The sequence below is a fragment of the Phasianus colchicus genome, chromosome 11, assembly GCF_987193195.1.
Source record: "Phasianus colchicus chromosome 11, bPhaCol1.hap1.1, whole genome shotgun sequence".
NCBI classification, from domain to species: Eukaryota; Metazoa; Chordata; class Aves; order Galliformes; family Phasianidae; genus Phasianus; species Phasianus colchicus.
Window position 1 is genome coordinate 17,435,617 of NC_143446.1, and position 26,318 is coordinate 17,461,934.

General features: G+C 40.1%; 1 protein-coding gene across 1 annotated transcript in view; it reads left to right on the forward strand.

The window, feature by feature from the left end:
* The first annotated feature begins 3,482 nt into the window (after nt 1–3,482).
* The window catches only part of PPP4R2 (protein phosphatase 4 regulatory subunit 2), a 51,014-nt gene continuing 28,178 nt past the window's right edge, over nt 3,483–26,318 (forward strand). The window contains exons 1-7 of the mRNA XM_031605761.2: nt 3,483–3,680; nt 4,239–4,320; nt 19,146–19,316; nt 23,821–23,914; nt 25,304–25,341; nt 25,621–25,695; nt 26,126–26,269. Coding sequence (XP_031461621.1) covers nt 3,647–3,680; nt 4,239–4,320; nt 19,146–19,316; nt 23,821–23,914; nt 25,304–25,341; nt 25,621–25,695; nt 26,126–26,269 — 638 coding nt within the window. The 5' untranslated portion in view covers nt 3,483–3,646. The remainder of the gene's footprint in view (nt 3,681–4,238; nt 4,321–19,145; nt 19,317–23,820; nt 23,915–25,303; nt 25,342–25,620; nt 25,696–26,125; nt 26,270–26,318) is intronic.

Sequence of the window (26,318 nt, forward strand, 5' to 3'; positions counted from 1 at the left end):
AGCTAAAGCCTACAGTATTTACGAAGTATAATCATATTTTTAAATTTTAATGTTTGTACACTCAAAGTAAAACTCCAACCACCAGCTTTTTCTAGATGTTATGCACCATGATTGAACTGATTTTGCCTTCTGATACTCCCAAGCCTTCCAGATCTGTTAAAAGTCTTTTCCTCAGAGGAGGAGGGACTTGAAGTGGCAATGAGGTACTTCAAATGGAAAAAAAAAACAAAACTATTTTGTGTGGTTCAGAAATGCACAACTTTTTAGTGTCATTTTATTGTACCACGCTTGAGTTCCTGCAGCTATTGACTTGAAAACAACAGAAAACATCCAAACCCTGACCTCTCTTGTAAATCCATTGATGTATATTGAAGCATAATATTTTCAGAAGATCGAAGTCTTGATGCTTGGCCTTGAGCATAAGGAAATGAGAACAAACCTGTTTTGCTCGTATTCTGCTGCACTGCATATGCTTGATGTTGTATTCAATTGCTACAGATTTTTTCAAAGCTTGCTAATCAATTTTTGTTCAAACCTAGTGAAAATACCTTACAAAGTGCTGTCTCACATCAGTGAATTAAATTACTTTATGGCTCAGGTTAGGTCAGGACTCTCTCGATACTTAATCTAAACTTTATTACTGAAATCTGCTGGTCATACACCTTGCATTGCTGTCTTCAGCATTAGGGTATTGATCTGTGCCCAGGGGTTTGATAGTATGTAATTTGGTGCAAATTTTCTTTAGTGCTTTAGTCCTAAAGCTCAAAAATCAGTTGGTGTTCATTGTTGTGAAGACCTTCCAGGGCAGTGCAATAAACTCACAGCTGAGTCCTAACTGCTGCTGAGTGTAGAAATCCTTCATTCCTCCTCTTCTCCACATCCTGCTGCTGCTTCCCCTGCCCGGCATGAGAGTGGCTGATAGCGGTGAGAGCTAGCCCCATAAAAGGAATCGTTTTCAACTGGATTGATACAAAGGAAGGAATGGGACATACAGGAAGGAAGACCATTTTTGGGTAGTGCAAAGTTAATCTCTTGCAGATCCATCAGAACTGGCAATATTAGAGGTGTTTTGTTTGTTTGTTTTGTCTGTGGAGTGTGATGTGATTGGATTGCTCTCACTTGGTTTCTAGCTTGTTCTAATTTCTGCTGATACTGCAGGAAGAGGAGAATGTAGAAGTATATTATGCTATATAACTTGTATGTTACATTTTCCTTCAGTGCTGATGAAAATGAACACAATTCTTATCAAATCAGTGCTTGAGCTGAACTTCTCAAGTGTGAGATCAAGTGAAAAAAGAATTGTTCAGTTGCATCAGGCAGAAGTGGATTCATCTTGTTAACATATTGGACCCCGTCCTGCTCTCTCTGAAAACTCTCAAAGAGTGCTTTGCAGAAGTTTAAAAGAAATCCAAAATGCAAATCTAAAATAGGCTTTATGTAAATTTATTGCAAGAAGAGAAAAATCTGCATTGGAAAACAATTTCTCATGCTTTCGTTAAGTGTTTAAAAATGCCTCTTTTTCTTTCCTAACATGATGAGTTTTTTCATTATAGTTCCACACTAAATACTCCCTAGGTAGCGTGGGGATTTAAACAAAATGATCTGTGTGTGTTTCTATTACTAGGTGTGCCAAATACCTTCCAAAGAGGAGTAGTTATCATTTCTGTTTTGTTATTAAAGACACTCAGGTGTTATTGCCTAATTCATTTGCTTGAGATCACACAACATATCAATGATGAAACTCCATACAAGCTTTTTGTATTCTAGGATTGTATTTAAATGTTTATCCCCTGAAAATAGAAGAGAGAGACAAATTGCTGTGAATGGAAACACTTTTTTTCAGTTTGCTGAGGGGATGTGGGTTTTGAAACATGCAAGGCTGCTCTACCCTCAGTTTCATCCTAAAATGCATTCTGAAAACAAAACAAAAAACGAAACAGTCTATTTCAATGAAAATTCCTTTCCTATAGAAAACCAAAAGCTTTTGGAAGTATATACTTTGAAATTATTATCTTTTTGCAGAAGAGGGAGGAGGCAAGATAGGGCTGAAAAACATGGGGAGTTTGGATTTACTATTTTATATGAGCTGGGCAATGACACTTCGAAAAAATGAAAGATTGCTGTCTCCTTGAAATACTTTTTTTGTGTAAAGGGAAAGTTTGTATAGATTTTTGTACACATTCTTTATCAATTAGTATGTAAAAGAGGACTTAAAGAAAGTAGATATTTTCTGGCTTGGCAGTGTGTGCAAGGATCCGAAGATGTAATGAACTGTAAAACTGAAACTTTAATGTATGTTTATGCCTCTCCAGGCTCATTTTGACTGGTGGGATGGAGAGTATGTGACGACCTCCAGAAACTATTGCAAAGAGCAAGTTGTGCAGTGGAGGTGAGCTCATGTGGTGCCTGGGAGAAATTACTGCTGGGGTGTGGAAGCTAGGTCAGAGAAACTGTGTTCTAGGAAAGGTACGTTCTCCACTCCTCTGTTGTGCTTAAGGTCGCAAAGGTAGGCTATTAGTTTTGTTGCTTTAGTTGGACTTTGGTACCTTTTTAAAAATAATAAAGTTAACCTCAAGGAAGAGTACATATGGTAGCCTGTAACCTGAATTGTATTGTCCTGTTCTGTTGTTGGTGTATCAGCCCAATACACAGCTTGTCTGTGTTGAAGAGATTTATCACTTGTTCACCGTGTGAAGTATTGACTGATGTTTTGAGGGACAGTGTTCTTACAACTCTAGGGAGTGTATTGCTGTCTGCCTTGTTTCAGCTGGCAGGTTTCTGTGCCAGAAAGGCGAGTGTACAGCAGGGAGGCATGGCAGGGCTGAGCGGGCACAGGAGCCAGGCTAAGTTGGTCTGGCTGTCCTTGTTGGCTCTGCAGAGAAACACCACACAGTATTTGTCTTCTCCCTTGTGCTGCCGTTGCTGATTCTTCCATCATATCTCTGTGATGAGCAAAGTGACCAGGAGAAAACCGGCAGCTAAATTCACTAACGGTTTCAATGCCATCTCCTGCTGTGTGTTTATTTTCTTTCTAGGAGTTCAGACGTGTCTCTGTCCCTTTAGGTATTTGCTTAACGGTTACTGATGCTGCCTGAGGACACGAACAGGTAGGTAGAAGTGCCAGAACCTCGCGCTGGGACTTCCCATGGGATTGTGTCCAGCAGGAAACACCGTCCACCGTTACGTGAAAGGTGACAGTTGGCCCGTGGCACCAACAGCCAGTTCTCTCACTCAGCGCTCCAGCGCTGCACTTTAGAAAGCACCCCGTTTCGGCACGTTTATCAGAGAGAGTTCCCCACACACGGAATTTGCCGCAGTTTTCCCTCCTGTTCGCGCAGGGCCCGGCACCGAGCACCCAGCGCTGCCCGCCCGGCCTGAGGCGAGGCGCGCACCGCCCCTTCCCGCCCCTTCCCGCCTCCCTCGGGGCCCGCGCGGCCCCGCCCCCCGCGCGCCACCGCCCCCCCGGCGGGAAGGAGGGCGGGCTGTCGGGGCCGCGCACGGGGACGGCCCGGGCGCCATGTTGGAAGGTTGCTGAGCCCGGGCTGTGTCTGTGCGAGCGGCGCCGGGAGCCCGTTTGCTGCGCGGGGTGGGGGGGCCGGCGGCGGGGAGCGGCGCGGAGGGCGACGGGGGGACGCGGGCGCGGATCATGGACGTCGAGAGGCTGCAGGAGGCGCTGAAAGGTGGTGCGGGGCGAGCGGCGGGGGGCGGGGAGCGGTGTCCCCGCGCTGAGGGGAGGTGCGGGGCCGCCCGGTGCGGGGCCGGGGTGAGCGCTCCTTCCTCGGGGTGGGGGCCGCGGGGTCCCTCGGGCGGGGGCGGCCGGGAGTTCGCTGCGGGGACGGGGAGGGCCGAGCCTGGGCCCGCTGCCCCCGGGCTGCCCTCGCTCGGGGCTCCTCCCGGCGCTCCCTCGCCCTTCTCCGCCTCAGCTCGCCCCGTCCCGGCCGCTGCGGGCTGGCCCGGCCCGGTCCCAAGCTGGGAAGCGGCCCCGGCCGCCGCTCCCAGAAGTCGCGCACCAACTTTTGCCGCCCAGGTGCGCGCGTTTCTCCACGAGAAATTATCTTGGCGATTCCCAGGGCTGCAAAGTTGGAGGAGCTGTTGGGATCAGCTGAGGCGTTGTTGGAGCAGGACGATGTTTCTGAGGGAGTCGTGCTGATAGTTCCAGCGGTGGTTACGATTTTTAATATAATTTTTTTTATCTGTTTTCTGTTTCCATTCTTCTCGTGCCATCCTCACGCCGACAGATTTTGAGAAGAGGGGGAAGAAGGAGGTGTGCCCCATTCTAGACCAGTTCCTCTGCCATGTTGCCAAGACGGGAGAGACCATGTAAGTGCGGCCCTGGGGCACTGCGCTGGGGAACGGGGCGCTTTGGAGCTGTGTCAGTCGTTGGGCTGCTGTCCTGGGCTGAGCGAGCTGCCCTCGCTGCATGCAGACTCCGGGTGGATTTGTTCTCTTTGCTGGTAGTTTTATCTAATAAGGAGCCTCTTCTCATACAGGGTCAGGGATGTCTTCCAGGCGTTACCGACCCTGCCCAGCACAGGAAACCTGCTGCTCTTTCTACAGTTTAGGCGACGTTTATTTTTTTTTTTAATGGAAAGTTTTGCTCAATGTTACCTGTGGCATACCTCTGTAATATCCGCAGCTCGTACCGGCGTTGTGCACAGCGGCGCCGGGCTGTGCCCCAGGAAGGCCGTACGCCCCGGAGGACGCCTCGCGGGGACAGCCCAGGCCCAGCTTCGCCGCCCGCGGCTCCGGGTGACCCCACTTCGGGGCCGGGCCGGGCTGCGCGGGGTGACTTCCGGTTTACTCTGTATTTGGCAGGAAGCGGGAAGGTTTGTCTGCGCGCGCGCTGCCGCGTTTGGCTCACTTTGTGGCAGCCGGGCTCCTTGTTTGCGAGGCCTAGTGCCGGGCTGCGGCGTGCCCTGCCGGCGCCGCGCTTTGTTCTGGCTCCCAGCTTCCCCGACCGATTGTTCTTTTTTTTTTTTTTAATTTTTATTTCTTTTTTTTTGTTTTTCCTCTCTTCCTAGTATTATTGGAATCAGTGGTTTTGAAGGAAAAATAAGTTATGAAATGTACTTTGGTTTTGAATAGAAGGCAGACATACATGGCTGTGATGCTCGATGCTCTGGGACAGCACTTCTTTCATTGTGGGCTCACAGTTGTGCTTCCGGGCTCTGTGTAATAGATTTTTCTTAAAATTATTAAAAGCTATTGCCTTAACCTGAATGGGAGCCATCAGGAGCCTCATATTCTGGCCTTTTGTGTGTTCAGTTTTTTTACTTGTTTGTTTTTTCCCTGACCTGTAACATTTTTTTAGTATTTTCAAACCTTTCAGTTATATCAGTTTTTTTTAAAAGTGTCAGATATGAGCATCAGAAGTGTTCAGTATAATCTGGAGGATGACATGGAAATGCTGTTCTATGCTATTTGATTTGCTTCCCATTGTCTATTGAATTCTATTTCATCTAACATGCTTCTGTTTTCACTGATATGTTATACATCTAAATATCAAGAGGAAATCAGTGAAAGTTAAAATTTCATGATGGTCATCCATGTAAAGAGCCTTAGTGTGTTTCTAAGAACCATATGTAACCTACTAAATGTATCAATTTGAAATGAGTTGAATATTCTTTAATTAATTTTATGCAAAAATAATAGAAATCTCAAACAGTAAGAAATGCATTGTTTGGGATGAAGATAATGAATTCCACAAACATAACCCTGTAGTAACATTTATTAAGATTGTTTCAAAGTTCAGAGTTCAGTTTGAAAAATAAAACAAACATGATTAAGTGGGATAATGGCACAATTTGCAGGCCTACTGAAGTACAGTGGGCTTTGCTCAGCCTGTTCCTGGAGTACCACAAAGTACCTGTGTGTGTGTGAGGACCGAGGCAAACAGGGACAAGTGAAACCTGATGTGGTTTTCTGTGAGTTGCTGTTTCTAGTAGTGCAATATTGTGGTTGGGGAGGTTCTCTCTGCTTCATAACTTGCTCTGACGGCTACTGCTTCTCTTCTGTCCTGGGTTAAAAAGCAGTGTTCTTGCCCTTCCAGACATCACTGTAGCAGTTCTTGTGAAAATACAAACAACAAATTACTTGGTAGTGGTGCTAGTAAAGTAAACTATTATGGTTTTTTCAAGGTTCACATAGAAGCATGATCATGGCATGCGTCACTTGTCTTACAGGTTGGAAGCATGTCTCCTGTAAGCCACTGAGTACCTCCTTGCCTCTGTTGGTTTCAGTGTTCTTATTCATCCCAATGAACTGGGAGCAGGCACACAAGGTATAGGTTAAGCTGTAATTTCACCCTTGTTTCTTTTGGCAGCATACTTGGCTAATGCAGCCCTCGTGTCACTGTTTCACTTGTGCTTGTTCAACTGTTTATACGGCTGCATGGAAACCTGGAGCAGGGAACTGCTGGCAGTTGTAACTTTCCTCTTGGCAATCATGTTTCTAACAAGACAGGGCTCATTGGTACACCCTGTTGTGTCCAGGTCAGTGGGAATGGCACAGGGCAGCACAGCTGAGGAGATAAGAGGCAGGGACAGAGGGTGGGTTGTGCAAAGCAGCCCTACAGCTGTGTAAGGCTCTCCAGAGTGTCTTTAGTAATTAAATGCCTTGTTCTGGAGTAAAAATGTTGCTAAATTGGGTTATGTTGTTAGTGTAACCTAAGTTATGTTATCAGTGCCTCATGGAAAAGCCTGATTGTGAAACCACAGCCTTAATTTCATCCGTTTGAAGCTTGAGACTATTTTCTTGTGCAAGGTTAGCCATTCACTTAATTGTTCATAAGATTATGAGCTGCACTTACGAGAGTCAGTCTGAACTTCTTTTATTATACGTGAACAGAATCAGAGAATTGATTGCTTGATTACTTTGGAATAGCTTTGTTTCTTAACAGTTGCTATGGTAAGATTTAGCCTTAGGTGAAATATAAAGTTAATGGTTCAACCCTTTTTAATCTTGTGTTAAGTCTTAGGAATATATATATTTTTTTTTCCAAAGGAGTTGCCTTCCTTCATTGACTTGGCTTCACAAAGGTATTAACGTGGAGTTTCCTTGGTGAGGCCAAGGTTAGCCAGCGAGGATCGTTCTAACATGTTCTTCTGTAGAATGTAAAAGATCAGCATGGCTTGAAAAGCTGGGGAGAATGAATAGATGACGTTTGTTATTCTTAATACTTCATGGTCTAAAAGACTTCTTTTAAAATCATGATCTGTTTATGTTATTATTATTTTTTTAAAGAAATCTTTCTTTTTTAAAGTAGGAACAGCTTTAAGAGTGGTAGAAAACAATGCATGGCACTGTGATACTAGAAGCAAGATGCATGAAATGAAAATAACTTGCCATTGTCTTGTCCTTAAAATGCTTTTCTTAACTCTTAGGAAATTTCCTGGATGTAAAGTCACCGGCCTTCAGTAGCAAAAATGTTTCTAAATCATTTATTTGGTTATTTCAGCAAGAACTTGCTTCTTGATGGAATTTTCCTTTGGTTCTAAAGTTGAAGATAAAATGTGGAAAACAAATGAGATAAAAAATTCATTTGTTAGTTCTTTCTGTGCTTCCCCTGCCCTCAGGCTAGGCAACTTAAAAAGCACAGTTTTAATGTCTTGCTTTAACGCAAGCTACAATACAGCTCCTTCCTGACAGTGAAGAAATGCAGAAATAAGTGGTAATGTACCAAATCTGGAAAAATAAAAAAAAATGTGCAGAAATGATAAACTAAAATAGCTCTAGGCTTATGCAGAGAGTGCTGGCCTGGTCAGGGTGTCATGTTATTGTACCAGTTCTTGCTCTGAATACAGTATAAAGAGCCATTACAACATATTCCATTTCTTTGTGTAGTCAGATTATTTCCCCTTAGTTTCCCTAGAAGACCTGAAATATGAATTTGCACCTCTTCTGAGCTTGAATGTTGAAGTTTCTTTGAGGACTGACATAAATGCAGTTCTGCAAAGCCTCTTGGGTCAAGCTTAATACATGTGATTGTAGAGCAGATAGGGACATCTTTAGTGTCACTGCAGAATAATACAAGTTGGAAAGGAGTTCTGGAGGCCAACCAGTCTGACCTAGTGCTAACTAAGCTAACTCTCAAGTTAGGCCAAGGCTTCTCAAATTTTGTTTTCTTACAGAAATGTCTCATGGTGCTTCCGTAAACTGTTTGTTGCATCACTTTCACCACGTAACCATGCACACTGGGAAACTGCTTTCTTTGCAACCAGTTGGAATTTCCTTGGAGTAATTTGGATCCACTGCCTTTTACCCTTCATTTGAGCCATCCTGAATGGAGCCTGTTGCCATCTTGTCCATACACAATTACACCTTCAGTGGTGAAAGACAGTAGTTAAATTCTTTTGAGCTTTCTGTCTCCCAGAAGAAGACAGACTTCCATAGCCTCCCCCATAGGCCACGTGCTGCAGCTGTTACCATCTTAGCGGCCTTCTGTTTTCTCGCATGCTTTCTGCTCTTTTTTTTGCACAATTTCTGGATGTAGTGCAGCAGTGGGAGACTTGCTGGTGCTAGGCAGGGGGTAACATTGCTGGTAGTGCTGACACACACCCGGTGTGCAGGTGGCAGCTGTCATTCACTGCAAGGCCACGTGGCTGATGTTCATCTTGCTGTCCAGAGCACCAGGATCCTCTTCTGTAGAGAAGTTACCTTGCTGGTTCCCAGCCTTGGCTCTTGCATGACCTTGCTCCATTGTAGCTGCAGAATTTTGTACGTGGTTCTGTTGAATCTCATAGTGTTCCTGTTGGCCCACTGCTCCGGTTCTCCAAGGTTCCTCCAAATGACATTCATACTCTTCTTCCTGTGAGCTGCTTCCACCAGTGTGACACCACTGACCACTACTGGGCTGGTGTCCTCTTCCTCTGAGTCTGTAGACTCCAACGATATGATGGGAGGCTGTGCTGTGTGCGTTGCTGAAGTCCAATTAAACAGTTTGCTCGGCTGCAGAGTCAGTCATTGCATCACAGAAGTCAGTCAGGTAGATCAGGCATGGTTTGCTGTTGCTAAATTACATAACTGTAAATGTGAGTTATATAACCATAGTTCTTTCAGAGATAACAGCAAAAAGCCTTTTCAGCCATTTCATACTGTTTCACATACCCAGTGTAGCAGTAAATGTGTTTTCCTACTAGGCTTTTGGAGCAGTTCTTCAACTTGTATCAGCTCAGCTTTTATGTTACAGCACTGAAGTAGTTTGCCACCTGCACAAAAGATTGGAGTGGAGATGGTTGCAATGAAGACATCCAGGAGTAAATTCTTGTTCTTACCTTGAGTGTTTTAATGATGTATTCTGACCTTTTGTGCAGTGATTTGTTTCAAATATATAAATGTTTATAGCCGTATGACTTTTAATTCACCTATCGTGCTTAAATTTGTTTGATTTTCCATAAGGGTTTTTGGGTTTTATTTGACTATCGTTTTGTTGCTTGACTTGTGTATGTTAGCTTTTTTTGATCTTATTTAGAAGAGAATCATTTTCTTGAAATGTTTAAAACTGATGGAGGAATGCAATTCTTTAGGAAGGTTTTAAAATGAAATAAAACAGTTCTCAAGTTCCTGCCATGAGTTATTATTTTCTGAAAAAAAGCTGCATGTTTTTGTTAGTATAGGCCTCTTCTACTTCCATGCTGGTAAGTGAACCTAGAGAGATGTGAGTAAACTTCCTTGCATTGTTTCCTATTGTTATTCCCCACTAACTCTTAATTCCACCCATACTGTGTTTTCTGTCTCGGAATCCACTCATGCCTCCAAAGGACAGGAAACTGTTTAAACAGCGAGCTGATTTATCTTACTGAAAGATGAGAAGCAAGGAGCTAGAATGCATCCTGTTATAAAAATGACGTATGTAGCAAGCGTACAGTTGTGGTACTTCAGAGAGGTCATTGTGATGTTGATGAAATCACTTGCTCCATGAGGAAATGCGGGCTATTGTACTGTTTTATTTTGATACATTGTCACTTCATATCTGTTGGGAGTGGGGGGATTTGTAATATAAAGGTCAAGCTACCAGTGTCAGGTTTGCTTAGTGAACTGATCCTAGCAAACTTGCATCTCCCTGTGGAAGAACAAAAGGCAAGATCCCAGTAGTAGTTCTAATTTTTCCCAGTGACCAGCCTTCTGTAATTACGAATGTACCAATATGTGTGCAGGTTTTTGTTTGCACATGCATCTTTCTTCCCTGCTGCTGTGTGCATCTGTGTTACATATACACATCCTTATGAGCAGCCTTTGTGTTAGTCTTTTTGCAGGTAGTTAGTTCACTGTTACTTAGTGCTGAAAACCACCCCACTGTTAATTTATACCAGTTAGTGTACTTGCTTGTGCTTTTGATCGTTATGTTTAATTTTCCTTTGTTGATGTCCTTCATTAAGCTTTTCTTCTGCATTCTTTATTCATCTGCCTTAGTATTACCTCTGTTTTCCAGTGGGCCTCAACTCTGCTGTTCTTTGACTTTGATCCTTGCTATTTAAGTACTTTTCAGAAGGTTGGGTATTGTTCCTCTTCATATTACCCTTTACAGAGACTAGGATGTCTGTTTTTGCTTTGGTTGTGTAGTTGATAGACTTGCTCATCAGTTGAGCCTTGTGTTCCTGCCTGCAGATTTTGGGAAGGTTTGTTCCTTATGGCACACACAGTCAGAGGGAGACAAAGCAATGGAACATCTAAGAGAGAGGGAAACAGAAGTCTGGTTGTTTTGGTAGGGAGTGGTTTGTCTGGTTTGTGGATAAACAAGGCTGATAATGCTTTTTCACAAGCTAATGTATCTGGCAGGTCTCCTTGTTCAGAGATAATGCTCCTTGAGAACAGCTACAAGATTTCAGTGGTAGCTGAGATGCGAAAGTAATAGAGTAGTGATTTGGTAAGATAACTGAAGCTGATGAGGCTTGGCTCAAAAGTGGTGGGGGAGTATGATGATACAGAAACACCTAAAGCTTGTTTATCAGGTCATACTGGGATGGGGTGCCCTGTCTCAACCCAGGCTTAGTGTATGGGGACTGAACTGCCATTATTTGGGTGGATTTTGTTCCTGATTTTGGAAGGAATTAGTAACAGAAGTGCAGTTCACTTACACTGCTTTCAGATCTGAGTGAAATCTGTGTATTTGTGGGATGGTGTGTGAGCTGACAAATGCTGTACTACAGTGCAGAGTAAATTCAACAGAGTAGTCATACAGGATGCCTCTTCCTTTATCTGTTTTCACAGCTCAACATAGCAAAGATTTGGCAGTATTATCTCAGTGTGACCTACAGCTCTCGAGACCCACAGGTTACTGCTGGCTGCACTCTGCTCGTTTAACATGATAGCTGCAGAGTTAGAGCAGTTGTCATTGCTTATTTGCTTATTTTATGCAAACTTGTGAAACTTGGAAGAAATTCAGTGTCCTCTATTATTCAGTATGTGGAGTTCAGTTTCTGTGTGAAAGAGTCGACATATTTACTACTTTGATAATTTCATATATATTTATATTACTCAGAATGATTTTACTTGTGAGGCCATTCCTATAGAGATGGTCATTTTATGTGCAAATTCAGGCAGACTTTGAAGTGCACAGTGGTTGTTCTTTAATACTTTGCTTAAAGTTGGCTCCCAGACTTTTGCTGCACAAGTTTATTGAGAAAGAATAACCTGTTTTATGTTTCTGTATTCTCCATGCATCAATCTAGAATACTGTGATTGTGCCTTTGCCTGATGGATTATTTTTCTGCAGAATATCTGTTCTATGGAATGCACTCTGAATTGTGCTATGGATTTCCTGCAGAATCTCAAATGCACAATGCATAGCATCACTCTTAAAGCCTGCCTTAGACAACATTAATCTTCAGTGAAATTAGATTTGAAATAAAAGAAGTTAGGAAGAATCTAGAGAATTGTTAGAGTTGAAGTGAGTATGGTTGGCTAAATTTATACAAAATGCCCAGTTAAAGGCAGATCTGGACTATTGCATGAGTGATTCTTGGGAGGTATTTTGGCACAGAGGTGATGCCTGCCTGCTACTGCTGGTCTTTTTGGCCAGTGCTATTCAAATGCAGCCATGTTTATCTGTGCAGTTGAATGGAAATATTTCTGGGTCTCATATGATTGTAACTTGTGAGAGTGAGAAGTCAGGCACCATCCCCACCCTCAAACTTGGTTGTTTTAACCTCGCCGTCTGAGGTGATTGTTCTACTTGTAATAGAACCTGAGATTTAGAGTAAATGTTTGGATATGTGCATAATTGGCGTTGTATGAGGAAGAAATCAAAGTAAGATAAGAATTTACACAGTGCAGAAGCACAGTAAGTGGAACAGGTTAGTAAATATACCATTTCATTTTATGAGCCAAAGAAAACTGAAGTTTTCAAATGAATGGGGGAAATGTAATGAAAATATCACCTTCTTTTATCTTTATAGACAGCAGCTGCCTGTGGTTTGTGGGTGTTTTGAAGGCTTTCCATTACTTTTGCGCATCGCTTTCATCTCTGCTATAAGAAATTCAATTTCTGAATGAAGAGTCAATTAAAGTTTTGTCCTTTAAAATAAAAGAAAATGAAATGTAATGTGCATGAGTTTGTCTTTAGATGAATATATTAAGAAGTAATCCTTCTTGAGAAATTCTGAGTCCCCGTGCATGCCCTTTCTGTTCTGTGTAACAGCTGTGTTCTGTTGGAGTCAGCTGAATGTTTATCAGGAGAGATCAGAATTAGTCCTTTTATGATTACAGGTATTTCTTCTTCGTCAGCTGTCTGTTTCCATAGCTAAGTTTTGGTCTTTGTTGTTCCTGATGATAGCAGCAGTAATTTGCAAGTAGCAGAGAGGTGAACGCTCAAACTGCTGTAGGAGATGGATCTCTGATGTATTCCAGTTCCAGTGGTTCTGGGGTGAGCTTGTTGTGCTCGCAAAAAGGAAAAAAAATAAGGGGGGGGGGGGGGTGTTCAAAGATTTCATTTGGGCTGACAGTAATCAGTGAATGAAAATGGAAATATGTCTTCTGTGCTTGCAGGAGATAGCAGTTTTCCCTTTTTTGAACTTTTCAATGTGTTTAATTAAAATGAAAGGTAAAATGAGGGCAATTCTTACTGAGGATAATTTGAGAGCGCTTCAATGTTACATGAGTTAGCAGGTGGAGATACTAACAGGACTAACTAACTCCTCCCCCAGGAGGAGCAGCACTGCTTTACAGTGTCACAGCAAATTCACAGTGCTCTCACCTACAGCTTAATTGCACCTTCACAAATGCTGAAAAATAATCTAGCATTTGCTCGTGGCTTTAGTTTTACTATTAGGTTTGAGAGTTTGTCTGCTTGCCAGAAGTATTTAAGAAACTTATCTTCACTGATGCACAGGGAGTTCTGGCATGTAAATCTGTGTGTAAATCTAGTGTCACTGTTTGGAATTTCATCCGCAGTGTGTTGGTGGTGAAAATAGCAGCGTGCAAAATGATGGGACTACAATTAATTGCTAACGGTGGTGAGTTTTAAGCTGTAACATGGAAAGTAGAAAAGTTTAAACTTGAGTGAATTTGAAGCTAGAGTGAAGTTAAGTAAGATATTCAGTTTTTCTGGTATGTAAGGACAGCTGCTTCAACGAATGGCTTTGCTCTCTATTCATCACACATCTTATTCCTTATCTGTAGCATTATGACTGTGGTTAGAATAGTCGTCTGTGGGATGGCAGCAGAGCAGACTTGCCCTGTAGGTGCAGATGACAGGTGTAGGGCTCAGTACGTGGTGGGGCAGTGCCTCCCATCTGAGAGAACAGCGATCACCGGTGATGGAGATGAGTGAGGAAGAGTGGCCTCAGTCTCTGTTCACCCAGAGGACTGCAGTCCATCAGTTCCACAGACTGGGGGAAGGGGATTGCACTGAGGTATCTCAGGTTTAGGGGAAGTTCTGTATTTCCTGGTGGCAGAGATGTGCCTTTGGTTGGAGAGCTGCCATATTCCTTCTGATCCTCAGTGATCTAGTTTGGCTGCATGTTGCCTCAGGGCTGTGAAGAGCACTCTAGGAAGTGTAGCACTTGCACTGGGTTTGAATGGGATGCGTGATTGCTGGGTGCACTTCATTTTCTGTGTCTTTTGACTTTTCGGATGGTTTTGGAGATCTCACTGGTAGATCAGAATAGAAAAGGAATCATCCTGGGTGAAAACTTAATTTTACTTCTTACAGCATGGAGAGATTACATTCTACAGCATATCTTATATCTTCTATGAGATCTAGAGGAAGGTGTAGAAGAAAGAAACAATTATAAAAGTTGACAAATCATTTCACTTGGAAAAAAACAAAAGCTACCACTGTTTCCTACAAGCAAGTCTCTGTGGGAATGTAATGTAAATAAGCAGTAACTGGGGGAAGCTAATATGACAGACTTATGTCTGTGACTGTCCACTGGTTCTTTCATTCTGTGTCTTGGGGACTTCATGTTAAAATCAGTTTAGCTGAATATTGTTTGTGTGCATCCAAAGTACACCATTTGCTGCAGTCTTTTTATTTTTATTTTCAATTTCTGCTTTCCAGGTTGCAGTAGTATTCCCAAAGGGTGGGAAAGGAGGTGCTCCATGCTTTTACCTAATGCTACATTCTGATGTTTCTTTCGTGGTCTTGCTCAATATCCTTTCTTGGTTCTTTTCTCGTATTATGTTATTTCTGGCATATAGTATCTATCCAAAACAGATGGCATCCTCTTAAAATTTAAACCAAGTGATTTTGTAATGAACTTAAACACTGTGAAATCTGAAGGCAGACATCCCACTGGGACTCTTAATGCTTTAAGTACATAGTTAAGTCTCTAGAAGCTTAATGTCCTTCCAATATAATGTTGTTATTAATTACACCTGTAATCTGTGAAGCAATTCCAGAAAGATTTATGAAATAATTGCAGTACTTCCATTTCAGGAGATAGCCCTATTTCAGGCATACTGAATTACTCCTCCTGTTCTTCAGTTAATGTTAGGTGTTGTGCTGACTTACCTTCCACATCTTATTGAGGTTTGTAAATTAAAATTATTTAGTTTATTTGAAGTAAACATGTAAACCACATGTAGAAGCTCAGTGTTGTATCTGATACTTGCAAACAGGTTCTGGGAAAGGAGCTACATAACTTACTGTAGTTCTGCACTTTCAGATGTGTTTGTACTTCAGACTACATTTAATGTAAAACTCATTTAGTCATTTAGTGAGTTCAGGGATCACCGTGTTTTGGAAAGCTTTCCATTGTAGTACTAAATACATGAAGAAATACTGCTACAGTATGTTTGTTCAATGTGGATAGCTTGTCTAGAGAACAGTTGGAAAGGACCTGTGTTGGTGTGAGAGGGGTAGGAGGATTGCAGCTTCTGCCTGGTTTCCTTTATTTGGTCTAGTTCTTTGTGTTTTCCTGTGATCCTCCAGGCTTCAGTTTCCCCAGTAGCCTTTCACAATCACTTAATGTTTGCTTTTTAATATTTGCCAAATCTTTCCTGAGCAGCTTTGCTAAACAGTGTTGGCTTTTTGCTCTTCTTGTTGAAATTTCCTGCCTCCTGCAGTGCATGCTTAGGGCAGTAGGATCGATTATGGGTGGTAGGAGGAAAACAGGAGTTAATTCTCTGACATACAAGTGTGTCTGAATAGTGCAAGCTATTGCTGGGGGTTCTCTCTTATGGTAAGCTGTGCAGTAAGGGACAAAGCTGCTTTCTCAGTTTCATCAGTACAAATATGCTAAGTAAGCAAGAGATAAGGGAATTAGGGAAAGTTCTTCTGCCTATCAGCTGCTTTCTTTTCCTCCATTCCAGAGATGTGGGAGTGATAAGATTAAATTATATCCATCTAAAATGCAATCTGTTTTTGCTATGCGTTTTTGGAAAGATGACTTCTGTGCAAATCATATCAGCAGAGAAGCAATCTTGGAAAGAGCTGGTTTTTAGCTTGTAATTCTTTTAAGTAAAAGCGTAGCATGAGATTATGTGAACTCTCTGCCAAAGGTCATCTTTGTCCCTTCTTGAGGAGTGCTATTTATGAAAGAGGAATTGGTGAATTTCTCAGGTTGGTTGATGGGTAGCAGTGGATTACTTCCAACGGACAAGCACTCAGTTTAAGTACAGGTATGAAATGGTTTGCTTTTATTAGAGAACAGTGTTAAGGTTGCGCTAGCTCTTGTTTCAGCTCTGCTGCTGTGAAGCTATGTCTTTTTTTAAACTCTTCCTTCTCTGTGCAGCAGAGATCTTTTGTGCCTCATCCGCTCTCAGTGGCAAAGTACATTTTTGTAGTATTGGTGTAACTGTGGAGTTGCATTGTACTCCTTTGTGCCTTTCTTCACAGGTCTTAAATTTGTGTCCTTCACAGAACTGCTTCCATCCTGGGATTTTGTGTTTGTTCTGGAAGTAGAAGGGGGCATTTTAAACATATTTTTTTGTTTCTTTCATTGGGTATTTGGTTGCACTTTATTTCAACTCTGTGCTCCTTTTGTATCTTCTGGATTTAGTTTATTTCCCCAGCCCTTTCTCATGCTTGCTCTTTAATTACATGTAAATTCTCTCAAATCTTTCTTCTAATTTTCATTTTGTTGTCTGTTCAATCAAGTACAATGGTACAGTACTAAAAAAAAAACTGTGAATACCTCCTAGCATAATTACTAGCAAATGTAGGACATAGCATATCATCTGTTTAAGCAATTCACAAAGGCAGACAAGGCTGGTGCACTCTGTTAATTTCTATGCTTTCATCTGTGACTTGACTGTTAAACTTTCTTTCTTCACTTTAAAATTTTTAGGTATATAATATCAGTATTTACATTTCTCTTGGGAGAGTTTGTGATGTGTGATTCTGCTTGGATACATGCAGCTGTTCAAACTGTAGTTGGGGAAGCATGCTGTGATTGCTTCATTCCTTCCTGCCTCTGGTGACTTCTTTCTTGGCTGGGTACTTTTTTATTATCATCAGGTTTTGTTGTCTTTCCCTCTAATTTTCTGTGTATCTGAGCAAAACCTTCAGGCTAACATAAGGGAGGGATGGTGCAGGAGTTGGTGGGAGGGAAGCAAGAGGACTCTTTCTTTAAGCAGAAATGCCTTCTTATGATGATTTAGAGTATGTGAATCACAGACTCATTAGCCTAGGGCAGCTGTCTTTGTACAGATGTGACTAAACAAGATGACCCAGGTATTGTAGTGAAGATGCTTTAAATGTACATAAAATGTATATAATTTTTATATATATATATACATACATAGTATTTAGCAAAGCTAAATCTAGAATGCAAATACATTGAACCAAAGCATCTTAGGATAAACTCATTTTTGAAAGCATTGCTTCTGAGGCTATTTCTACAGATCAGTGTTCAGAGGAATTTTTGTGTCTGGTCACAGGTCAGCAGGCAGTGAAAACACGGATGGAAGATGTAAGTGTGTATTTAGAAAAGGCTGATTCTGTACAATGCTGAGTGGGAAGAACAAGTTTTTATAAACAAGTCTGCAGAGGAAAATGCATGAATAGTGTTTTCTCTGTGGAATTTCTTCAATTTGGCTTCCTTACAGAGCTTAAATTGTTTGCCAGCTATTTTCTAGTATATAAAACTTAATGAGGTTGTACATAAAGCTATTTTGAAGTTGTTTTTCACTTCCATTTGGGTGTTGATTTAAGTAGGGAAAGTACTTAGCAAACTGCTCATTTCAGTGTCTCCCATTCTAACTATGCAGCTATTAAGGAGACATTGTATGCTACTGCTGAAGTTATTCTCAGGGAGCATGTGCAATGTGGAGTATGGCATTTTTCCTTGAAAACAGAGAATTCTGTCTTTCTCTCTTCTCATTACAGTTGTCTGGCTAAGTGCCTCGTCTTCTAGCGTGTGCTGGTGACTTTAAGTACTTGGAGGGGTAGCTATAGATTGCTTTGTGAAGGCCTAGGATAAGGCATTTTTCATCTTGATTTTTGGGTTGTGTTTGGTAACAGATTTCTGCCCATCATTTGTGAACTGGTTGTTTTGCTCCATAGGAGATGTGAGTTTCACGAGTTGAAAAGTAGCTGATATCAGCTTCTGCTTGTCCTTTTCATCGACTGGTGAAACAGGAATACAAATTTTTCTGCCTTGACACTAATTTTTTATTACTTTCACTGAAGGAAACAAACAAAAACAATTTCCTGCCTTCCAAGAGGTTATCTTTTTGTCAAAAGCAAGTTTGTTATTTTAACAATATCTTTCTTCAGATACATAGCCAGATATTGTTGAGTGTTGTGGTTTGAGTGTAGTCTTTCAAAAGTTAAGAAAAAGGGAGGATGATGGGGCTCAAATTTTGTAGTAAATTGTCACAAGTGTGGGTAAGTTTCTCTGTTAAATACACATAATTAAGGCGCGGTGAAATACAATTATGGAAATCCTTCTGTAATGCAGCAGTAGTGACTGAAGTGAATTGGTTGTTTTCATTTTGCTTCCTGTGCTGTTATGAAATGTGTTTGCTATCAGAAGCCCAAAATGATTTCTGTGCTGCTGTGTGGGCAGTGCTGCAGAGTGGCTCTCAGTGCTTTCTGTCCTTGTTTGTTGTGCAGTTCAGAAACTCATATTCTTGAAAACTTGAATGTATAGAATTCCTAAATGATAAAACCCAGTGGTAATGCAGAAGGTAATCAGTATTCCCAGGTAATTTGTTGTGGGTATGTTTTTCTCAGTTATTTATGAGGACATGGTAACAGTGATACGTAATATATTTGCCTTTCTGAGAAAAAGAGGTTCCACGGAATGCTTTTGAGGGTGCCTAGGTGCAGAACAGTCAACTACAAAAGGCCTTTCATGGGGTTTTGTAACAGACGACAGAATGCTGGGTACAATTGCTGTATGGTTCCCAGACTTGAAACTTTCCCAGCAAGTTCAGTGAAAAACTTGAGGCTGCACTGCAGGCCCAGTGGTGTGAAATATGTGTAATTTCTGGACAATTCTATGTTTGTATAGTTTTGCTGGGGAACTGTCTCCCCCTGTTGTTAATGACTGTTAACTTTTGTAACAGTGTTTTGCTGTCATTTGTCAAATAATTATCATGCTTTAAATTTAGTAAGCAAAGTAAGATTACCTTAGTTACTTCATCCATTGTGCAGTTGTCATACTAGCCTGAGTTTAGCTTTACAGTCATGAAGTTATGCTGTTTTTTTCTGTGGCTTTATGGCTGACTTGCATATATCTTGATTCTTGTGTTCTGTGCAGGGTTCAGTGGTCTCAATTTAAAGGCTATTTCATTTTCAAACTGGAGAAAGTAATGGATGATTTCAGAACCTCAGCTCCTGAGCCAAGAGGGCCTCCCAATCCAAATGTGGAGTATATTCCCTTCGAAGAGATGAAAGAAAGAATCCTGAAAATTGTCACTGGATTTAATGGGTATGTAATATTTGTTGCCTAAATTCAGGATTAGGAAAATAATTGATCCTTTTTTAACCTTAGTATCCTGCTCTGTCTTTGACAGTTCATTCCACTTCCTTAAATCAGTGAGCAGAAACAAATGTACACCTTGGAAATATCATAGCATAACATCTTGTTATGCTTTTAAAATAAATACATACAATAGTAATTTATACTATAGTATTTGAATGAAAATGTTGATGTTCTGTGGCATATCCACTATCTCAGGTTTTTCATCATATCAGTAGATTTATAGCAAATACTTTGATGAGGGATAATAGCGCTACTTTCATGTTGCAGGTAAATTAGCTTAAATTAAAGTCAGATTTCTTTCAACGTGTTTTGAAATACTTAGTTGAACGGATTCTTTAGGTGTTCAGTTCTTAAACCAGTGGCAGTTCAGTACACTTTGAAGAACTAACACTGTGATAAACGTGGTGCAGCAAGGAGGCAAGGTATACCTGGTTTTGAATTGTTAAATCCTGCCAGATTCAAATTCACAGTGGAGGCAGCACTGGCTGAGAGACCTGTGCTGTTCAATCTATTGCTGACTGTGTCTTCAAGTGTGTACCCTTTGTTGCTTTTGTAATTCTGGAAATTCTGTTTTATTTTAAATAAAGCTCCTGATTTATTTTTTGTCAAGGGTGTCTTTATTTGCTGTGTAATTTTAATAGCTTGCATAGTATTTCTCTTATTTCTTAACTGGATTTTGTACTTGGCTGTAAGTTGAGTCCTTCTGCTTGTGAGACTCAGTATTTTGCTTATGAGAGACTTACTCAGCATTTTTCTCAGCTTGTCAATCAGTGGGCATACTGTAAGACTTGCCTACTCTTTCACCCTCAGATTTCAGTTTAGAGGTGCTGCTAACACATTCTTAGTGCCATGGTTTGATGTTAATGATTTTTATTGTCATTCTTCCATACAAATTAATATACTTGCAGTGTATGTGTCTTTTATAAGTCAGGTCTGATTCCCTTACAAAGAAAAAAAGCTTTAAATTGCTCTTATATAAGACAGTTTTAAGAACACGCAATTCAGCGTGTTCTCTGCTACCCAATATTGCACTACACTGAAGCAATTTAAAAATAAATCCATTCTGTGTGCCAGTCTGCCTATCTCCTGCCTCCCCCAGCTTTTTGTTAATGCTTCGCTGCCCACAAAATCTGTAACGTTCCCACACTGAGGATGCTAATGAATGGGCTGCTGTTATCTCCTGTTGTTCCCAAGTGTACTAAACAAAGCTCTGGGTGACCCAGGCATGGAGCTTACTCTGTGGCTGTGCTGTTCTCTTGTATTGCTGTACCACTCGAGAAGAGTGTCTGACTTGCTCATTTTTCTGGGTGAATCGAGTCTTTGAGGAAGTAAACTGTGTACATTAACTGTCTTGAAGAAAATAATAAATAAGGATGTTTCAGAAACTAGGATTGTGCAGTAGTTAGTTTAGTAAAAACTACAGCTCCTGCAGTGAGAATATGATTTCGAAGTCTGTCTCATATGTGATATGAATATGTGCCCAAAAGTTTAACAGAATCTGATTTCAGTTTATGCAGTTGTCTGTACTTAGGCTTCTTACCATTTTGAGCCATGCATGTCATTGCAGGGTACCACGGTGGAGAATGAAGCCATTTGATATGAGTTTATTGTTAGGATGTGTTTATTAGTAATTGTTTAAAAGCAGAACAGTAAGATTTCATAAAAGTGATCTGAGACTGGCTGTTTTAACCTGGCTGTTCTAGAGTCAGATTCTCATGCTGTGCTCCAGAATTCCTTTGAAGTAGGAAGTTCTTGAAAGAGTTACTGCTCTCTTTACCTTTGTTGGTGAAGCAGAAAGTTCCCAAGTTGGTCACTGGAGACCTTAGATGGCAGGGGAGTCTTCATAGCATCCAAAAAATAAACATTTATAATCGTAATACAAATTCAATTAATGTGCTTTGCATTCTAGACATTTCATCTGCTTTCTATGTTTCCTCAGTAATAATTAAAATGTGTGGCATGTGTAGTTTGGTCTTCATTTTGAACAAGACTGAATATTTTAGCTGTAATGATGGCATTTAGGATTTTAAGACAGCAGGTGGTTACCTGAAGAGGACAGATCAGGACCACTCATGCAGTTTGTACACTGAACCAGTGATCTCTCTAAGCATTGGAAAAGATCACTGCTCATACAGCTACAACTGTCATGTTAGTATTTGTGTATAGACCTATACCAATTTCAGTTCCTGCTAAAGTATTTTTAAATTACAGGGTTTTTTAAAGTGGAAGAATTCATAATTAACCAGCAGTTAAGCTAGTTTGGATTTTGCAAGCTAAAAAGATTTATAAATATTGAATAAATTATATGCAAAGGATGTGATACTGTGACACTTGGTGCCATCTACTGCTCAGTAAACAAAGTTCAGCTTGTTATGGAAAGTTTAGGAGGAAATGGAATTGGTTTTAGCTTTTATTTGAACTTTTAATATAGTAAAATAGGAGTGCAACTTTGGGCTTCACACTCTTGAGTTTGCTTATTTCTTGAGTAACCAAAACTGTACCAACGTGCAGAAGTTGTGTCATGTCTTTGAACTCCCGAAGTTCCCAACATGCCACGTTAGATACAGCTGAATAGAATTGAGCCAGGCCAAGATTCTCCAGGTTTTTTTGTATGTTTGGTTGATGAAAGATAATTTACAATTCTGTTGTTTCTCTAAAGTAACCTGAATTTGAATGGACAGTTTAAAAATTTCAGGAAGACTCTTATTAAAAACTTTTCATCCCAAAGGCAAAATGAGGAACAGTAGGTTCAATTAGTGCTGTACCTATGTGGAGCAGTTAACAAATAGAGTGAATGGCTCTGTGTGACTGAGTGGGGGAGCTGGGAAGTTGGTTGAAGGCGAGCACTACACAGAAACTGTGTCCTGAGGAGCTTGGGTGTCAGAACACTCACTGGGTGACCAGAAGCTGCTGAACAGCAGCAATGTTTGATTCAGTGCTTTGTTGGCAGCATGCTAACTGTCTGCAGCTTATTGATGGAAATTAGCTTGACCATCTCCCATTCCTAGAAGTCAAGTAAAGATAAATTAGTATGGTGTAATTTAGGGTAAATAGAAGTTATTAACTAATTAGCAGGGTCAATGTGGTGGACAGTCTGATTTTTCAGGTAGCTCTGTTGGAGTCGAGCTAAAGGTGTTCCACTACAGCATATCTCCTTACTGTTCTCAAATTTAACTTCCTCAGTAACATATAAATGCACAGACAGTTCTGGACAGTGTAATTAGAGCCTTCATACTTGGTCACTCTCCTTGTCTGAGTTGGAGAGTTGTGCTGTAGTATGATTAATGGTAGCTGTGCTGACATGTTTTCACCAAAGGAGTGGTAGATCTGTGCATCTTTAACAATATGGTTTTATAATGAAATAAGCTTGAGTTGCTGCATTAATTAATAAATTAGGGTTAAGATGCTGTGTGTACTCAGTTCTTCAGAAAATAAAAGTTGAATTACAAAAAAATAACAGCACAGAACTGTATACATACACGTGTATATGTATGCATATTTGTATTGATGATGCTTTGCATTTGGTGTATCAGTCATTCTCAGTTAAGAACTGGTTCTTAAGTATTGCTGTATCAAATATTCTTTTAGATGTATTTTTGAAATGTTGATGTCTGACTTGAAATAGTCAACTGTAAAAATGCATAAATGATCATTATCTTATTGAATCAACGTAAAATATTTCATCATCTTGTGAGAAGTCAGATTTGTTTAAATTGTGACTTGTATATGAATTTACAGTGAAAGTGTATGACATCTCAGGTCAACATATGTAAACATTGCATACTTGAAAGGTCAGTTTCTCATCTAAGCAGGATGAAACTGTGCAGCCTTGCCAGAAAGCGAAGTACAAACTTGACATTACAGACTCGTATATCTTACTCTAATTATTTTTATTGAGATGTTCCTTGATAGATAAGTGTACTGTCCAGTTGTGGCAAAATACAGTGTTTGTAATGACTAAAGCTTAATGATTCCAGTAATTCCAACACTTAATGCTTTTTCTGTAAATGTATTTTGTAAAACATGAAATAAACTACAAGTTGAGAATTTTTTTTTTTTAGATCTAGTGTGTATGACTCAAATTTGTTTTGAATCACTTCCCTTTCTGTTCTATCTAATAAATACAGTTTTCAACTATTTTACTGTTGATTATCTGATTTCTGAAGTTAAATATTTTCCTCTTCATCATTCTAATGGATTGAGTTGTGGGATGATTTCTTTGGGATACTACTTAAGATTGTCATGGTGAGCACAAAAGAATAACTCAGTATATGAAATTAAGGGAAATAAGGCTTTGACTTATCCTGTATTGCTAATAATAACAAATTCAGTGTTTTTTTTTTTTCTTTTCAGTCCTCTCCATAAGGGGGGGAAGCAATAATATTGTTGCTTCCTTGCAGTCATACTCATTAAAATAAAATTAAATTGTTATAAATCTATTTCATTGCAGCATCCCCTTCACTATTCAGCGACTCTGTGAGTTGCTAACAGATCCTAGGAGGAATTACACAGGAACTGACAAATTTCTAAGAGGTGTGGAAAAGGTATGTATTTTTCTGAGAGAACACGCAGCTAAACCATCACAATTACTATTTGAGTAACTTTCAAATTACTGCCAAAGGTCTGTTGGTTTCAGAATGGCTCGTAGTCATAGAATAGCTGCTCTTAATTGTATGAGTTACTTCTGCACGTTTTAACATCAAAAGAACATGCGAAACAACTTATGTAAAACTTGAGCGTCAGGATTGTAGCTGTGTTTCCTAATCAGTGTATTGTATTCAAACTAGTTTCTGGAGGGTATAATGCCACTCTTTGTATTGAATGCGAACGGAAAACAATCAAATAATCAGCTGAAATAATTTTTTATCTCTTACTTCCTTTCACATTTGGATTCAGATTAGATGGAGGAGAAAGAAGTCTTTCTTCACCACAGTGTCTTTTGTACCAGGTTTTTAAATCCTTGTATGTCACACAGTGTACCTTCATAAAAGCACACAGATGTCATTTAATGGTGTTTCATTGTCTTGTTGAAATTTGGGATCTTTCAAAAGTAGATATCAGAATTTCAGAATGTGATTCCACATTGGATTTTCTTGATAGCAAAATTAGCTTTAAGTTTCTACTTAGAATATTCAGTCAAAGAAAGCTTAACTTTTTGAGAGTTAACTGTTAAAGGGGCCTTTTTTCACTATTATGGAGGATACAGTCAGATGGATTCTTGCAAGTTTGGAAGAATGAAGTCAGTAATAAATGGTAATACAGATTTTGCAAAGCAGTGATCAGCCAAAATGAGGTCTGTGAAGCAATACCTCAAGTTCTGTGGCAATCTTTCATTAAGGTTAGTTGAGGTTAATTTAGGTGGCACTGGAAAAAAAAAAAAACTTTTATGCTAGGTTTCCAGGTGTTAAAATGGATTTAGTTTTCAGTGCCATTCATGAGAGAGGTAGCTAAACAAAACACAATTCATTATTTCTGCCCTTTTCATGTGGGCTCAGAGCAGTGCAGCAGTGGCAGTGTGACTGTGCCAAAATCAGCTACTCGTGCTTGGATGTCAATGTAGGACCCTGTGTGTACAAATGGAGTTTCTTCAGCAATTTAGGAGTTTTCCAGCACTGCAGAACATTTTGTTTTGCTTTACAAGTACACTTCAATTAGAAAGTACAAAGACTTAGGCCTGAGGTTTAGTATGGTTATCTTTGACAGGAATCCACTCACAAAAATGCCGGCCTTTATTGTAGTTATGGTCTTGTAGAGGGGGAGCCAAGACAAGATAATTTTTCTCTTATTTTTCCATCTGTTGATATCTCTAAAGAAAAGTTGTTTGTAAGCACTTCAGCAATTGACCAAATCCTGTAACCCTTGAAGTTCTGGACTGTTGTCAAGAGCAGAAGTTTGCACTTCTGAACACTTAACACGTTTTTTGTGTATTACAGAATGTCATGGTTGTCAGCTGTGTGTATCCATCTTCGGAGTAAGTATGATGTTTTTTCAGTTCCTTGGAACTTCAACATTGTATAAGTATAGTATAAGTATATGTAAGTAGACAGAAGAATGAGTGCCTGTGTAATGTGTTTCTCTTCCTGATAGTAGTTGTATACAAAAGTACACAGAGTTTGGTTTTCAGTCTAAATAGTTAGTTTGACAGTGGTAATAGTGATCTGCAAGTGTTTATATATACCACGTAGTAGTTTGGAAATATTATTTTATTCATAACATTCTAATTCTTATTTTTTAATTTTATTTGTTTAAGGAAAAATAATTCCAGTAGTTTAAATCGGATGAATGGTGTAATGTTCCCAGGAAATTCACCAGGTTACTCTGAGAGGTAAGTTTAACCATCAGGAGTTAATTCTTTCGGCAAGGTTGTTATAGAAATAGCTGGCTCAAGTCCCTTATGTTTTTACTTATTCTGAACCCAAACAGATAGTCATGGCGTGAATACTGGCAGAGGATAGAAGAAGGATTGTAGGGATACATGCCGTACTCTTATTTGATACTTTTGTAACCTTGTTGCTTAGAATTTTTTTTACTGTAAAGTTTTTGTGATACTGTTTCCACTGGAGGCTTAGAAGTTGCATCGAGTAAAATAGGAAAGTGCACCCACCTGACCCTTGTATCTCTCAAGATCTTTTACGAACTGATTTATAGCTGCTTTCTACCTGTTAGGAGCAAATTCCTTTTATAAAAGGATTGGTTGGTTGTTATTGTTTTTTTTTCTGTAGTTGATAATTAATTTATTGTCATTATTTTTAAAGATCAAACGTAAATGGTCCTGGAACTCCCAGACCAGTAAATCGACCGAAGGTTTCTTTGTCAACTCCTATGACAACAAACGGTTTGCCAGACAGCACGGAACATAAAGAATCAAGTTTGCAGCAAACAGAAGATAAGAAACACAGGTTTGTGAGGAGTAATGCATTTTGAGTTTTTATTATTCTCATCTTTTTT